At 41.1% G+C, this 17,403-nt stretch overlaps 1 protein-coding gene across 1 annotated transcript in view; it reads left to right on the plus strand.

The window, feature by feature from the left end:
• akap9 (A kinase (PRKA) anchor protein 9) overlaps positions 1-17,403 on the plus strand; it is a 71,138-nt gene that overhangs the window by 23,720 nt on the left and 30,015 nt on the right. The window contains exons 10-21 of the mRNA XM_075450368.1: positions 944-1,091; positions 3,021-3,091; positions 3,178-3,298; positions 3,508-3,605; positions 3,881-3,986; positions 4,423-4,654; positions 6,519-6,579; positions 7,413-7,748; positions 8,063-8,341; positions 9,974-10,101; positions 10,202-10,383; positions 11,947-12,167. Coding sequence (XP_075306483.1) covers positions 944-1,091; positions 3,021-3,091; positions 3,178-3,298; positions 3,508-3,605; positions 3,881-3,986; positions 4,423-4,654; positions 6,519-6,579; positions 7,413-7,748; positions 8,063-8,341; positions 9,974-10,101; positions 10,202-10,383; positions 11,947-12,167 — 1,983 coding nt within the window. The remainder of the gene's footprint in view (positions 1-943; positions 1,092-3,020; positions 3,092-3,177; positions 3,299-3,507; positions 3,606-3,880; positions 3,987-4,422; positions 4,655-6,518; positions 6,580-7,412; positions 7,749-8,062; positions 8,342-9,973; positions 10,102-10,201; positions 10,384-11,946; positions 12,168-17,403) is intronic.

Consider the following 17,403-nt stretch of genomic DNA (forward strand, 5'->3'; position numbering starts at 1 on the left):
TTAAATGGTCCTAAATTTCACAAAAATTAATGAGTTGTACATCAAATTTACTCTGACAAACAAACCAATCCAGCTTCACCAGTTCTTTTTTGTGTGTCGTTTAATCCGATAATCCCTCTAAATAAGGCATTTGTTTAATATGTTAAAAACAGATTTGCATGGTTTAGTAAATCTTTGTGCTGTATATCAATTTCGTTGGATAGTTTTTAAGAATTTCTTGTTCATTACATATCCTCTTTCTTTTAGACTTGAATCCTCTTAATCACAGTATTAATTCTGTTATCTGTTGTGGTGCGTCGCAGTGGTACTTCACAGCGCAGCTGCCGTCTCTTAGTTTGGCTCTAACTGTTTCTCATCTGCATGATTTAAGCATCAACATCTGAGTTGTTGCACGTTTGAACAGAGCCTCTCCGCTGCGCTGTCAGATGTTGTACGAATGGAGTGATTGTATCATAACAAGGCAATTTAAAAGCAGCCTGATTAAGATGTAGAGTGCACTTTAAAACATCTGACATCAAAGGTACCAGAATCACATTTCATAGTTGTGTAACCCTAACAAATTTCTCCAAATGCGTCATGTATAATTAGAGGAAGAGTCCTTACATTGTGCTTTTTGTTCCGTGTTACAGAGGTGATAATAGCACAGCTCTCATCTGGAACAAAGATGGCTTGTGCTATACTACTGTTGTAGAAATAGGATTGATGCAATTATGTTATTTAACCATTCATCTTCTCTGATTAGCAAATGGATGCGCTGTGCTGCATAATTTAATTTGTGGTCAATTATAAATGACATTCTCAGCAGTATAGTCGTTGTTACATTTCACATCACTGTCATCCACTTGTTCAAATTAAAAAGTCACGTTATTATGTGTGTATGGAAGGATGCTTTTCCTAGTTTGATGGTCCACGTTGAATGATTGCGTTTTTTTCCTGCGTTAAGGGTGAGTGCAGGCTGCAGATGGAGGCGCAGCGCATCAGCCTGTCTCAGATCCATGCCGCCCAACTCGAGCTGCTGCAGGAGGAGACGAATGCCCGCACTCGCTCTCTGGAAAAGAGAGTCCGAGACCTGAGAGGCCACGGTGACCGGGGTGAGCAGATGTGTTTGTTGGACAGATGTGCGTGCGTCTGTCTTTGTGGCATAGCTGTGATCTCATCAGAGGTGTTTTTGATCCACCATTGGCTGCGTTTACGTGCACTGCAATGCGCTGATATTAACCTTATTGAGACCTTGCTCTGAGTAAGTCCCTGCCATGATTAAATTAACGCAAATATGGTCCTAAATTGAGAAAGTAATAAAAATGATAACAATCAGCTATTTGGGGTAAGTTGTGTTTATTTAGACTGTAGATATGTATACACTTTAGATACGTATACAGGTGCTGGCCAGGAAATTAGAATATCATCAAAAAGTTGAATTATTTCAGTAATTGCATTCAAAAAGTGAAACTTGTATACTGTATACTTTCCTTCCACACAGACTGATATATTTCAAGTGTTTATTCATTTTAGTTTTGATTATTATAACTGACAGCTAATGAAAACACCAAATTCAGTATCTCAGAAAATTAGAATATTTTGAAAAGGTTCAATATAGAAGACACCTGGTGCCACACTAATCAGCTGATTAATTCAAAACACCTGCAAAGGCCTTTAAACGCTCTCTCAGTCTTGTTCTGAAGGCTACACAGTCATGAGGAAGACTTCTGACTTGACAGTTGTCCAAAAGACGACCATTGACATCTTGCACAAGGAAGGCAAGACACAAAAGGTGATTGCTAAAGAGGCTGGCTGTTCGCAGAGCTCTGTGTCCAAGCACATTCATAGACAAGTGAAGGGACGGAAGAAATGTGGTAGAAAAAAGGGTACAAGCTATAGGGATAACCGCACCCTGGAGAGAATTGTGAAACAAAACCCATTCAAGAAGGTGGGGGAAATTCACAAAGAGTGGACTGCAGCTGGAGTCAGCGCTTCAAGAACCACCACGAAGAGACGCATGAAAGACGTGAAAGGTTTCAGCTGTCGCATTCCTTGTGTCAAGCCACTCTTGAACAACAGACAGCGTAAGAAGCGTCTCGCCTGGGTTAAGGACAAAAAGGACTGGACTGCTGCTGATTGGTCCAAAGTTATGTTCTCTGATGAGAGTAAATTTTGCATTTCCTTTGGAAATCAAGGTCCCAGAGTCTGGAGGAAGAGCGGAGAAGCAAAGAATCCACGTTGCATGAAGTCCAGTGTAAAGTTTCCACCGTCAGTGATGGTGTGGGGTGCCATGTCATCTGCCGGTGTTGGCCCACTCTGTTTTCTGAGGTCCAAGGTCAATGCAGCCGTCTACCAGGAAGTTTTAGAGCACTTCATGCTTCCTGCTTTCACTTTCCAACAGGACTTGGCACCTGCACACAGTGCCAAAACAACCAGTACCTGGTTTAAGGACCATGGTATCCCTGTTCTTGATTGGCCAGCAAACTTGCCTGACCTTGGTATTGTGAAGAGGAAGATGCAATACGCTAGACCCAACAATGCAGAGGAGCTGAAGGCGACTATCAGAGCAACCTGGGCTCTCATAACACCTGAGCAGTGCCACACACTGATCGACTCCATGCCACGCCGCATTAATGCAGTAATTGAGGCAAAAGGAGCCCCGACCAAGTATTGAGTGCTGTACATGCTCATACTTTTCATGTTCATACTTTTCAGTTGGCCAACATTTCTAAAAATCCTTGTTTTTCATTGGCCTTAAGTGATATTCTAATTTTTTGAGATACCGAATTTGGAGTTTTCATTAGTTGTCACTTATAAATATTAAAAGAAATAAACATTTCAGATACATCAGTCTGTGTGCAATGCATGAATATAATGTACAAGTTTCACTTTTTGAATGCAATTTCTGAAAAAATTCAACTTTTTGATGATATTCTAATTTACTGGCCAGCACCTGTACACGTCGGGCCGGATTTTTGTTCTTTGCTGGTTATCGTTTATGTTCATTTGTATAATGCTCTGTCGCTAATTACATTTTTCAGATGAGCAAAGAATCTTCAAGTACCAGAGCATGATGGAAGTGGTGTCAGAGGAATGCAGTGAGATAATTATGGTAATTATTGATTAAAAAAACACAGTGGTTTTTGTGCCCATTTTATCAATATCACCATCATACGTCACCTTCTGCTCTGTTTTTAGTCTTTTCAGCAGATTTTTGGCGAGGGGTTTTCGGAGAGTGTTCATGCAGAAGACGAGTCACTCATTTCGGAGGAAAAACCAGCAGCTAGTGAATCTACCTCCATCGTCCTGGAGGCCAGAGGTATTTCTTTGTCAATAGTTGCTGTACATTATTGAACAAATACTGTTTCTTATGAATGTGGCACTGGGAACCACCTTGAATCGGTTTGTAGTACTTGCCTCAAAACACTTTGAGTTTAACATTTCTTTGTGCATTCACTGCAAACCCATTTGTACATATTCTTATAAAAAGAAATCGCTACCTACCTGGTAAGTTTTCTTTTCTTGTAGATCTTTATAGAAATCTTCAGCAGGTGAGGGAGAGGATTGAGCAGGAACATAATCGACTTTCACAGCTCAACGCCCTGCTGAGAGCTGATAAGAACAAGGTAAAAATGTACCAATCTGTTGCTCTTATCCGTGTTTTAATTCCACGCAACATGCTAACACCAGACACCGGTTGGATTTGTGTGCTTTGTACATTCATGCCGGAAATGTGTCAAAGAGAACTATACCTGCAAGACTGATACTCTGTTTTGGCACATTGTGTTGCACAAAGGGGTTGGAAGTCTTTGGAATTGTTTATGAAAGCATAGTAAGCAGCTACCACACAGGGTGGATCACGTTGTTGAACAGAACACTGACAAATCTGTTGGACTTCCAGGTAACTGAGCTGCAGACTGCTTATGATCAACTGAAGAGCAACAGCGAGAAGGAAATCTGTGACCTGCGTGTTCAGGTTGCCACATTAAGCCCTTCCCCTGGCAGAGGTAGATGTTTTCACAGCTCTAACGAAGAGTTAAAGCAATTAATGTCGGGTCAGCAGATTAAAAACACAGGTGTGGGATGTTTCATGTGAACAATTCTGTTATTCCTTTTACACTTTATTGCCTGTAGAGCAGATTTCAAAGATTTGTTGATTTAGCACAATATTTCACGGTCATACTGTCTGTGACACAGAGTGTGATCGAGTGTCATTTTACCTGTAAATGATACTGTTTGTGAATATTACCTTGTATATATTACAGTAAACATTTTTATTTAGTTTGTCTTGCTCCCTGCCCTTATTTGTCTTATTAGAAGCAGATATAGTCTTTTGCAGCCGCAGCATTTTCCCAGAACAAACGTTAAAGTTTCATCTTTCTGATTTTAATCTTGGAGGCTATCTAGTTCAGCATTTTCCCATTTCAACCCTGGTTTGGTTAGATTTGGAGGACCGTGCTGGTGCCCCTGCTTCCCCTTTCGTGGAGCTACAGAGGCTGAAGGCCGAGGCTCAGGAGAAGCAGCTTCAGCTAGAGCAGAGTCACAGACAAGAGATGGAGCGCCTCAGAGCCCACTACCAACAACAGGCCACGGAGACAGAGGAGCGATACGCTACTGAGCTCTTCATGCTGCAACAGCGACTGCAGGAGGTCACAGGCACTGATAGCTGCTACAGGTGACGCAGCATGAAAACAACACACATTCAGAGTGTTTCCATGAATATTTCACAGATTCTTTTTTTTGTCAATGTCATATATAAACTCCTAACTCACTGCTGATGTTTGGAACTCAAGTCGGTTCACATTTCAGTTTTGAAACCACAAAATTAGGTAATATACCTTTTTAAAATAGACATTCATTTCTCTACCAGCAATTCTTGACAACGTACAGCCTCGTTTCTGCACTTAAACAACTTGCTGCTCGCGTAAATCTCTTGCATTAACCGTTACCATTACATCAGAGGCGCTCCTTTCAATGGTTGCACTTGATTGATTAAGTCGGTGTGTGTATTTTCGAGAACAGTCTGAACTGTCTGAGCTACGTGATTGACTGTACTAAAGATAACTTCAAACAGAGGCTGGTGTGTACGTCCTGTGCACAGAAGCACGTGGCAGCTACCTGACCCAGTTCAGGTGACAACAAAGCTCTAACTAATGAAATATTCACCAGTGCTAGTCATGCCTTTTGTTAGCACACTAACCTGTAAAAGTAGCCATTCAGCCTCATCCAGATGGCTTCCTGATGGAAATGGGGCACTAAGATGCTGTGTGGGAAGCACAATAGTTGAGACCTATTGGACATAAAAGGCTGATTTCTATTTTTTTCTTCATTTTCTTTATGAATTATTAAAAAAATAAAAAACCTTAAACTGAAATGGCAAATAGAATCTGATCGAGTGTCAGGGTTTGCATGGATTTACTGCAAGGCTGTGTATAAATCGATGGGCGAAATTAGCAGAAAAGCCATTACAAGCGGCTTAGTAAAGATAGTTTTAGAAATGGTTAAGACTATAGCATATGTTTCACTTAAGCCATTAAACCACTCAGGGAGCCCTTAAGTCCGACAAATGGGGCTATTGTGATCGTGAGAGAAACCACTGCCATCAGGATCGTAATGTTTCATTGTGATTCATTTAAAGAATTTTGCCTTGATTTGCTAGAAAATACCATGGCATAACTGACCCACCTGATTCCACCTCTGTTGGGGTAAAGAGTTCAGGTTTTCTTCTAATTTCTCACCTGTGTGTATATCTTGTGCCTAAACCAAGAACTTTACACGGAATCCTTTTACTGTGAGCTTGTCATGGCTAAGTATTTTGAAGAGTTGTGATCATCTTTACAGGTTGAATATGCATATATAGTATTATGTTCTATATGCTAAAGCTCCTGCTCATTTTTAAAGGGAAGAGTCTCAACCTTTTAGTTAAGAGTGAGGCGCTGCTGCCCTCCACTGTTTGATTCTGTAAACATAAAACCAAAGAAGCTGGCTTTGTTTTCCTGACAGGAGAATGATTCAAAGCTATGTGGAATACATTCATTTAGTTTTGTATTCATAAATCTTATTCAGGTGAGTATTTACGACCACTTACATGACATTACAAGTCCTGTGGTGGCAGGTATTTCCCTTTTTAACACATTTTGGACTCTTAGTCAAACAAGTCGAGGAATTAATGAAATAAATAATCAAAAGATGAGTGAAAATAAAGAGATGCACCTTTTGTCTTAAGTTGTATCTATTAACCCCATTACACTGTTCATGAGGATATTACAAATATTTATTTAGACTTACCACCAATAGTGTGTCCGCTTAACTATTTTAATCTTAACATATGGAGTGTTTATTTTCATGATATTTCTGTAGAAATGATTATTGAGAATTTATTTGCTGTCAAATGTATCAGAAATGTTTGTCCCAGCTTCTTAATACTCCTTAAGGTTTCATCAAATATATCCTGATCAACATTTACAAAGAAAACAGTCATTTCTAAACTTGTTTTAGTTCGTCAACAGTTAACACTGACATTGTGTTTTCTCTTTCAGCCTGTCCAGTGCTCCAGAGTCCAGCTCAGGGAGGATGGAGGCGCACAGAGAGGAGCCTAAGGTTTGGCCGTTTTATTTTACTAATCTTCCGTGTCACATGCATCACATCCTACTACGAGCAGAAACGTGCACATGCATTAAGATGCTTAGACAGTCAGGGTGGGAGCAGTTGCAGCCTCGAGGCTAAAATGTGCCCTAAATCCCCAGCCTGCTGAAACTCCAGAGGCGGCTTCATAAATGGACCTATATCTAACGATTAAAAGGATTGGACGTTACGTAACACAGTTTTTAACCAAGAAGACTTACTCTAGTCTTGGTGGCTGCATGAAAGGAAAGATTCTGTCTTGCGTGAATGAACTGTGCTCCATTTTAGCAGTCTCTCTCACACACTCGTCTTTCTAACTTTTATCCCCTCTTAGTGTATCCGTTTTGCTCCCTTCAAGCTCAAAACTCCACAGCTCGTGTTTTTTGAGGCTCTCGCATTCAAATATCAGAGAAAAAGACGGAAGAGTTGAAGATTGACAAACAAACAAAAGAAAATCTGGCTTTGTAAGATATAGCATGTTTTGATTTGAATCGTTAAAACTGGGACTGGAATTCACCAAGACAGAGTGGTTGTGTGTTCGTTGGGAAATGTGGCTGTAATGTGATGCAGGACACTTGTGTATCTTTTTATCGTTGCTGGGAGGCTGAGAGAACAAAATGGTATATTTATCGGTTGTGAAAGAGTGGGTGGAGTTTGGCTCCAACGAAGAAGATCTGTTTATTTCAGGAACAGTCATGAGGAACTTTTATTGTCCATAGCTTGATGATTTGCCTCACTTTAACACACGGCAGCTTTAGTCATATATCGCAATAATTGGTAACCTTCACTTCTTTCCACATTGTTTCCAGGACCCAAGTGAGGAGGATCTGTCAGAGGCAGGCGTGGAGTCGCACTGGTCTGCCAGGTCTTCCGGCCTGACTGCACAGCTGCACTCACTGAGGAAAGCTCTCTACCACAAGTACATCCAAGAAGTGGCTGCTCTCAAAGAGCAGCACAGCAGTGAGCTGAGGAGACTGAGAGAAGAAAGGGAGCAGGAGAGGAGGAGACGGGAGCAACTACAAGACAGGGGAGACGGAGAGCAGGGTCTTAACGGTGTCATTGGTGTTGGAAGCTCCACTGAGAGCCTCGGGGTCCTTCTAGAGGAGAAACAACACCAGGAGAGAGTGGAAGAGGAAGTCGCCAAGGTATGTGGCCATTTATTTTGAGTTTTCATACCGATTTTGTACAGAAATATATGATAACTTTTTTTCTTAGTGTTGCATGATAAGATTGTAGACTGAGCTTGGAAAAGAAAAGGCATGTAAAGATCTTACTGTGTCTTCTGGGAATCTGCACTTTCAAGTCATTAATGAAAGTAATCTGGATACAGTGCATTATCCATCTGTGATCAAAACCTAATAGAAAGAAGAACCATACATACACTTTATCAGCACCTTTAAACCTCCATCGTGTCTCACATTCAGAATGAAAATATCTTTGGATCTCTGTTTTCCGACAGGCCATAGTTCAGATGTCCGTGGAGTTTGCACAGCAGACGGAGCTGGCTCGGATCAACAAACGCTCCCACCATACGAGCACCTCCATGCAGACCCAGTGGGATGAAGAAGAGGGAGAGGACAGAGAGACCGAGGAGCAGACTCCACGGGCTTCACCCACAGCGGGCGTCTGGCTCGAGGAAGTGGAGAGGTTGAGACTGGAAAGAGAGGTGGAGGAGAGGAATTCTGAGATCAGAAAGTTGAAGGAAGAGCTGCAGAAAACCAAATCAGAACCGGAGCAGGTTAGTTTCTCTTACTGAGCTGTCGTATCAGATGTGTTGCTTTACGCTCCACTTTCAAGCACACGCCTTCAATTCATTCATTCCGTCTGACAGACTTTATTGCTGCTGTGTCATTAATTTTAAGATGCAGTGTTGCATTGCAGGCATTGCAGCAATTGGACTGGTTTCTGTGTCATGTATTCTAGGTGCTTTAACTAAGAATAACACGGCTGTTTTTCACAACTTTTAACTGCACTGTCTGCACTGAAGGTCTTAGCAGTTGATTGAAGGAAACAAGTCAGCTGTGCTGTCGCAGGGTTGGAACAAAAACCTGCAGCCACACGGCCCTTTCATGGACCAGTTTGACACCCCTGGTCTATTGACTTGTAAGAAATTGTTTATCCACTTCTATCAGATATTAATATCAAAGTTTCTATCATTGCACCATCGACTTTTTAGTTTTCACAAAGGTCTCCACCTCCGAATAGCTAATCCCAGAGCCTGCTCGGTTTTCACTGAACATTAATTGCATGATTAAGCTTTGCCTACACGGTCGTCCTGGCTGTCAGATTCAGTGTTCTTTGTGAAAGCAGTTATAGCAGTTTGGAACAAAGCCGTTCTTAAGCCACCGTAAGAGATTTTTATTAGGTTTGATTATGAGGAGAGTTTCTGTTTTTTTTTTTTGTTTGTTTTTTTTTCTTGGCAAATTAAAACTCAGATGTTTACATGCAAAGTATTCTTTTTTTAGGACATGTAAAATCATTAACATATATACCATGCAACTTGAATAAATTTAGAAAAAGCCTTCAGATGTTTTGTATCACAGTTGTGTAGAAAACTTCAGTTTTCTGTGATACTCTACACAAGTTTCTTATCTTGTGTTTTTTATCTTAAAAAAGCTCTTGGCTGAAAACATTACGTGTTGCCTGTTTACACAAGATTTTACTTTTAAGGCATTAGTTTAATGCCGCCTCGTACGACCTTTTTTTTTATCCTGTACTTTACAGTCTTGAATGTTATATAATGTGATCAATGTGTCTAGCTTCTCTGTACAAAACCCTTTAAGCATGCAGTCACATGAATTGAAATATTTTCAAATCTACTGAGATGCGAAAACCCTCGGCGTTGATTCAATCGCTCTCTGTTTTTATGCCTCAAAATAGTTTGAGCTTAAACTGCATTGGAGTTTATTGTGTCTTTTGTGTTTTGCAAGTCTTATGTGATACTACAAAAGAAAGTTATGAGATGGTGTTATGGAGTGTGTGGTGAAAAGTGATGGTTTTATCCTAATCTGCAGTGTGGCATCTGTTGACATAAACTGCATCATTGCTGTGTCTCCAGCAGGCGGAGCCATCACCTCTGCTTGTCTCTTAGTCTCAGGTGCACCTGTTGCCATAGCAGCACAAAGATACTACTGTTTCTCTCAGCTCCAAGGGAGCTAAAGTGTGTCTCTGTGTTTGTGCATGTATGTGTGCTCATAAAGAGCAGTGTTTCTAAGCGTGCACTGGCGTGCCTTATTTGAATTCTCTTTTACTAATGGTCACGCATACAGCCACTCCGTCCAGAGCTGTTGAGCTTTCAGAAGGCTGTTTATTCAGCTGAAACTTTGCAATGACGGGGCTTCTGTCTGTGTTTTCTCTGCTGCCTGTCCAGGCCTTAAAGAAGAGAGACGACGGCGAAGGACGAGTTGAGGAAGAGGGTGATACAAGTGGCACAACACAAGCTGGTGGGCTCAGGTTGTTATTGCAAGATGGAGAGTCTTCTGATAAAGATGCTGAAAGGTATCACTGCATTAATGCACTTTCTCAATATACATATATCTATTTCCTGTGTGTGTGTCAACATCTTCACTAAAATCTCAAGCATTCCATTTGCTTTCAGAAACCTGCTGCGGAAAGTCAACAGGAAGCTTAGCCAGGTGCTGGTGGACGTCCTGAAGACCACTGCAGCCGCAGAGGAAACTATGGGCCTCCACATGCAGAGTTTACGGGAGGCTTCTGGTGGAGTGCAGCCGCCCCCCTCCAGCTCACTTAACACAGAGCCCATCAAACCACATCGTGCAGGCAAGTATCCTCAACAACTAGCAGTCATTTGAGTTTGTGTCAGTCTCCTTATTTCAATAACGGGTGCAGGAGTCCAACTATCGACAAAAGTGCCTTCAATCAATCAATCATTTGCTTTAATTTGGCCTTCTGGAGTTAATTATCACATGTGCTTTACACACAACACAAACTGACTGAAATCTAAGTGACTGGGGAATGGATATACTATTTGCAGGGTGGTAATACTGCACCATGACTACGTAATGCTCGGGTATGAACAAGAAGCTGATCCTCCTCTCTGTGTCCTCATTTATCCTTGAGGTAGTTGTTCACTTTATGTAATGGAAAAAAAAACATCATCAGTTGGCTTATGTATGCAGTTGGCGCACACAAATTCTACTTGGTCACATGCAAATAATTATACAGACTGATAAACATGTAATTGAGATATCAGGAAAATTACTCGGTAGAGAACAAAGATTATAAAGTCAAACTAATCCATATATAATCATCCAAATACCAAAAACCATAATTCTTGGACAACTCTAGATAGTGTAGATGCTTTTATTATATGTGTAAACCAACAGTTATTTAACAAAACCATTTTTAATATAGAGGTTTTTTAAAAGCTTCCTATCCCATGGTGCTGCTTATGCTGCAGATTACTGTATACTGGTCATAAATCGCTGTCACTCATGGACGAGGTGCGTGTCGTGCCTGGTCTTATCACATACTTGCATGCAACTTATGACTGGGTCATTGTATTGCATTAATGTTTTTTTTATATGCAACAGTGGCAGTACTTTATCTAATCTCAAGTTCCTGTTAAACATACAAAACACTAAAATAGACATCCCATTGTAGCCAATATCATTTTAAAGTCCCTCTGTTCTGGCCAGTACTTTAATCAATGCTCTGTGTGTTTCTGTAGTTCAATAAGTAACAGAATATCTGGACTTATAATACTTGAGTGATGATGAATTGTGTGTGTACTGGGTTTTGCAACACTTGCATTGACAACTGACCCACTCCCAGTATACATTTGTAATGTTTATGATTCTTTCAAAGGCCTTTAAAGTTCTGTATAGTATTTTAAAACCCTTCTATAGCTGTGTGAAAGCGGCATGATTTTAACTGCTTATATCCTTCACAACCTGGGTCCTTAATTATTTACCTGTTTAGATTGTCTTAATTAACACCTAATACAGCTTAACTTTTGACCCACACTGCCTTCTCCTATCGTGATAGCCAATGAAAATGAGAAGGTCAGGGCAGTTAACTGTGCCAGCTGTACCCACTTAAACCAGATGGCACTGTGCACCTTCACTTTTACTATAGGAGTATATTTTGCACTACTTGGCATCCCATTTTGTCAGGAGCATAAACTATACATAAACATTATTATTACATGAAGCTATACACCAATTTGTGATCCATGTATGGTTATGAGTAGCTTCATATAAAAGTATAGTAGCATTTCACATGACGCATGTTGTTTTCTCATAGTGTTTTGGTTATCCTCCTGATACTGGAGCATACTCGTTCAAATGCACTTGATGTATTTTCTGCCTCCTGTTACTACAGGAAGTTGCCAGGGCAGCGAAACTGGTGCAGACGACTTCGACTTGAGCATCTGGTCCGGGGAACCTGACGAGGGTGTGGAGTTTTCTCAGCAGATGATGGACAGCCTGCTGCTCGGAGCAGGGCCGCAGCTCGAGAACGAGGACTATTTAATGGGCATTAGCAGCCGACTCCAGACAGCTTTGGAGAAGATGTTGATGGCCATCACAGACACCACTAACCAGGTATAAACCAACGCTTGTTTGCACCATTGACAGGTTAACAACTCTTATGTCCTCATCTTGATGCATATGGTACTTTGAGGTCCTTTTCATGTTCAGACTAATTGATAACAAAGCATTTCAGGGACCATAAGCATACTGCTAAAGCAACTGTTGAGTTATTTAAGGAGAAACATTAAAATGGTCAAAGCTCCGACATCGGTATTATTGAGAATCTGTGGCTTGGCGTAAAGATTGCTTTGCACCAGCAGAACCCATTTAGCTTGAAGCAGTTGGAGCAGGAATGGGTTAGATGTGCCAAAACGTGTAGAGACATAACCCAAGACAGTTGCAGGCGAAATGTATTGAAGAATGGAAACTTATGCATGATCAGGGATCTTGTTTTTTCTTGTCTTTTAGTGTCTTTGTTCTGTGACCCTCGGTTCCAATCCCTGATACTTGGTAGATGAGTGCTCATGATGCTTTTGCAGTTTTAATCACCCCCTTTCTCGTCCAACTTGTAAATCCCATGTCAATTTGTCATGTTTCTAATTAGGATATTTTGTTTTAATATATGGTCATATGTCAGTTTTCTTAGTCAGTGTGGTAAATGAGCTGCTTTTCTGTATATCTTTTCTTATCAATAAGTGATGGTGTAGTAGTGCAGTGGTTTTATTTTATACATACATATTCCTGCACTTCTGAGCTCATTGGGGGAGTTAATGGAGTTGAAATTTGGAGGATTGAAGAAGCCATGGATTTAACAGCATCTAATCAGTGGATGATCTGCTCAATCTTTTGAGCCTTAACTGGTCTGCAGCTTCATGACCATTTCAGGATCTGTGATGTTGATACCCAGGAAACTTAAGCTGAAGATTGATGCCATTTTTATATTTGAACGATGAATATCAAGGTAGAGCCAACAGCAAGTTATTCTAGCACACTGACTGGAAAGAAATGAAAATAGCTGACAACGCGTAGATCTAAAGTTTACAAGTTAACCCGTTAGATCGTATTATTTAATCAACCGTTTTGTAAAAAGATTCTCCTGGCAGCTAACTGTTTCTGCATCCTTAGCAGACTGAGATAAAGATGTTGATGTTGAACTTTTCTTTAAATGAGTTGTAAGTTCCCTGTTTCTATACCATTCCTAGGTTCTTGTCATCTGCCCAGTAAAACAGCTTTCGCCCTATTTCAGGTTTCAAATGAATCACTGATGAATAGTCCTGTGTTTGTTTGTGCTCTAAAGTTACCAATAAACAGAAAGCTCCAGTGACACATTTAGGCTTTGTCAAAACATTTAAATGCACTCTCCACGCTGTTAACCCCCTGTGTGGGGTTATTGCGCCTGTTCATGGAGACATAATGGGGATGAGATGGCAGAATGTGGCCGGCAACAAAGTTGGCCTGTCTAGAATTCACACACAAAAGAGCTGCCTCATTCCCAGCGGTTGCCTATAGATACAAGCACTATTTACACAGAGCTTTTGTCTGACCAGGCAGCCTATCCTAGTCCAGCTACACAGAACAACTCCACCCCCCTCAGGGTGTGCATGGAGTCCTCCCACTGTGTCCAGTGTCAGCTCACAGAGACGAGGCAAGTGTAACTAGGCCATTAAGGGTGTTACTGTAACTGGCTGCACAAGTTATCCCCCCCCCCCCCCCCCGGTTGGAATTCATGCGTTATTCACGCTGAAACAGTTTTACATCTCGGTGATCTAAAAATAGCTTTAAAGAAGTTTCAAGCCATGCGTCATCTACATCGCAGATGTGCATCCGTGTTTGGTATTAAATCATTTAGATTTTGTTTTCACTCAATTGTTATGGCTTTAAAGGCCATATTCACAATGTCCGGATTAAATACACCCACTTTTAGGTGTGTTTGAATTGAAACTGGTTCACCTCTTTTTATCTTTTAAAAGTCAAGAAGTTTAAGGATGGTGGCACGATTTGTTGCTAAGACTTTCTTTGCAGCAAATGGACGCTAAATTGACAAGTTCTTGCTTTTAAAATGCAATAATTTGTTGGTCTTCCAAATCATCTGACACAAAACTGGATTTCTTTTAGATATTGGAATTCTAATTAAACAAAGCAAGCATTTGTGTATTTCTGATGTGTTACAGACAAAACAGTTTATATATTAGGCAGGAAAATACTGCATGAGGATAATACTCCTTATTTGTAGCCATAGTAAAGAACAATAATAGAATTACAAGCTGATCACATGTACTACATTTTATGTTTTTTTTCCGAAAGGCACAATCGATAGCACATTAAACGTGTAATCAACAAAGGCTCTAATGGTTTCTTCAGTGATTTTCCTGCTGCTATTGATCCGGTGTACATTACTCTTTTCTGTGGCTGTTGTTGGATCATCACGTCTTGAAGCTGTGTGGTCAGAAGAGATTGATGCAACAAGCCTGATCAGGAATGTTAAGTGCGTTTGTTGAGCCACGGCTGTAAATAATTTGCCTGGGGATTGTATCTTTACCATTATTTGCCGTTGAGATGCAGAAATTGCTCACGTGCATTAAGTATGACAGTTGACATGGCAAACTTTAGCTGAGGCCAAGAGGCAGCATGTCACGCTGCTTAATTGCATCTTGTAACTGCTGAGAAGGCAAAAAAAAGCTGGTTTGACAGCTTTCTGAGGGAAAGGTGTGTGCTGTCTGTGGTTATTTGTGTGTACAGAGAGCTGTTCTACCTGGTTCACTCGGCTAAAGGATTGAAGCCACACCTGCTTCCCTCCCACTTTTTCTGAGCAGTATCCTGCTGTGTGGATTCAGTGTAGGAAGTTGGATAAATTCCCCGCACCTGAAAGCCTAAAACTGCCCCGAAAGTCTTGGATATTAATCATTCATTTCATCTTTTAAGCACATGGGTAAAGAGAAGAACAGCCAGTAAGCTTTCCGGCTAAAGTGAGTAATTTCATGGCGTGAGCGTGGGAGCATGCGTGGAGAGGGAATGACAGCCGCTTCAGAAGGAAGTAAGAAGGAAAGACTGAGCGACTTTCGATCTGAGTGTCGTCGTATCACCCTCGGTTGACTGACGACTGTGCTAAACAATTAAAAGGGGCCCCTGGGAGGCTTCCCTGCAGGTTGGGGTTGCTACAGCAGCACAGTATTGTTAATGAATCTCCGGAGAGAAAGAGGAGAACGAGCGGGAGCAGACGTGGGGGTGTGAGCTTCACTGAGCAGCTTGATATGGTTTTACTCCGAGGAAAGAAGGTCAGAGAGAACACAGAAAGAGGGCTGGATGTCCACAAAGAGGACAAGGGGGTACGAAATGCTTGCCTTTGTGTTTACATACCTCCTGCTGCCGTGTTCAGGAATGCCCTCTAGGCTGCTGGACCCAGATTTTACCTCCACTTACTGCCAAGGATGACACTTTTTAGTGGGACTATAAAAATCCCTACCTTTTTCCCGGATGATTTTCTCTCTCAGTTTTCATCAGAGACTTGTTCTACCTCAACCAGGCAGCATGTGATTGAGATGACGTGAGTGTCACTCTCTTCAGATGTTGTTTACTCTTCCTTCGTGTGTGGCAAACGCATAGAGACTGTTGCTTGGAGTGATCCACAACATTGCCCACTGCTTCATTTCCCACTGGACTTTATGCTCCTTCGCGGTTGCACAGATCAGCCCGACAAATCATGGGAATAGAAACCCCTTTTGAAAACCAGATAAGAAGCTCCACCAAAATATAACGAGGTTGGAAGTGCCTGTATCCGCCGAGTACAATGGATTCCTACCGCTCGTATTGGAACTCGAGCATGCAGAACAGCACGTGGATGGAGGGGGAGGATCGGGATGTGTACGAAGTGGAATCTCGTGTACCCCTACCACGACCCTTCCCACTTTGCAGCACCTTAAACTCGAAAAACGCAGTGGTGGTTCAGACCCAAATCTCTCATGTCAATCACAGGACTAATGGTCACCTTCTTAAGGTCATCTCCAAAATCTCCCTGCCCACTCCTCCGTATACTGTAAGTTTAACGCTTGTTAACCCACAAATGTATTTGAATTATACATTGAAAGCGAGTTTCTGCATCTTTAATCAGTCTATATAGAACATACACTGTCAATGAATGCTTTATGTTATTTTCACAGCCTGTTTTCTGTGGTTCGTGTCTATACACGCAGATGTGATGTAAGCTGAATGTCGTTCCACGTAGGCGCACAGCTGCTCAGAGCTCTCTGGAATCATTAGGTGAAAGATCACGTGACTCTTGTGTCAGGCTCACCTTACTTACTCACTTCCTAGTTCCCATGATTTTACAATAAGACCTTTGATCAGGGAGATATGGAAATCTATATAAAAGTGAGTGCGAGTGTGCTGGCGGTTTATTGCATTATGATGACCTTCTACTGTCCACCCAAGGAAAATATGCCCTCTGTCACACGAATTTATGACACAAATGTGATAACCTCATCTTATTACATGGGTGTTACATCTGCACATTAACTCTGTTTGTTACTGACTTTGATACAAGTGCATTTTCCTTGTAGTAGGAGTGCACATATTGATGTCTGCTTTAAAAACATCACACACAATATGCTTTTGTAAATCAGTCGGATACGATTCATGTTTTTCTCTGTGTTGATGATATTTTAAGCCACGAAAACTGGCAAGTAGCTAAAATCTGCCCAATTCGAATGTGCTACAAGTTTGTCCAACATAGCTGTTTAATATAATTAAAATAGATATATGTATATGGAGTATTTTATGTCGGTATCAGTGACAATATGGCAGTATGTCAAAGGTAAACAGTCTAGCTGTTGTTGAAAATTGTTACGTTTGTTCAGCGAGTCGGTTTGTTTGAGAGTCAGTGAGGGAATGATCATAAAGATCATTTTTACATTAGCTCACCCAAGGGGAAAGCCCACTCAGTTATTACGTTACTTCCTAAAAGCTGATGAATCTGTTACATGCAGATTTTAAGAAAAGGAGTTGTGAATATTTCTTTACATTCGCAGTCCTTCATTTATTGCTGCTCAGTGGTGTTTTTGTGAGAAAATCTCCTAACCTCTAACACTCTGAATAAATGTCAGCAGGCTTTTTGTTGAACTTTGGAGGTCTAATGTCAAAGCACACAAAGCCCTGCTGACATGCTCAAGCTCAAAAGGCTGTTTTCACTGTTCGAGATGTTGAATAAACTGATATATCAATTATAAAATCAGTGAAGTGCTCCTTTTTTAGGGCAAAAGTGTTCATCTTGAATATTTAAATCTCTGCCACAGTAATCTCCTGATCACAATTA

Source organism: Odontesthes bonariensis, chromosome 18 (assembly GCF_027942865.1).
Source record: "Odontesthes bonariensis isolate fOdoBon6 chromosome 18, fOdoBon6.hap1, whole genome shotgun sequence".
Lineage (NCBI taxonomy): Eukaryota > Metazoa > Chordata > Actinopteri > Atheriniformes > Atherinopsidae > Odontesthes > Odontesthes bonariensis.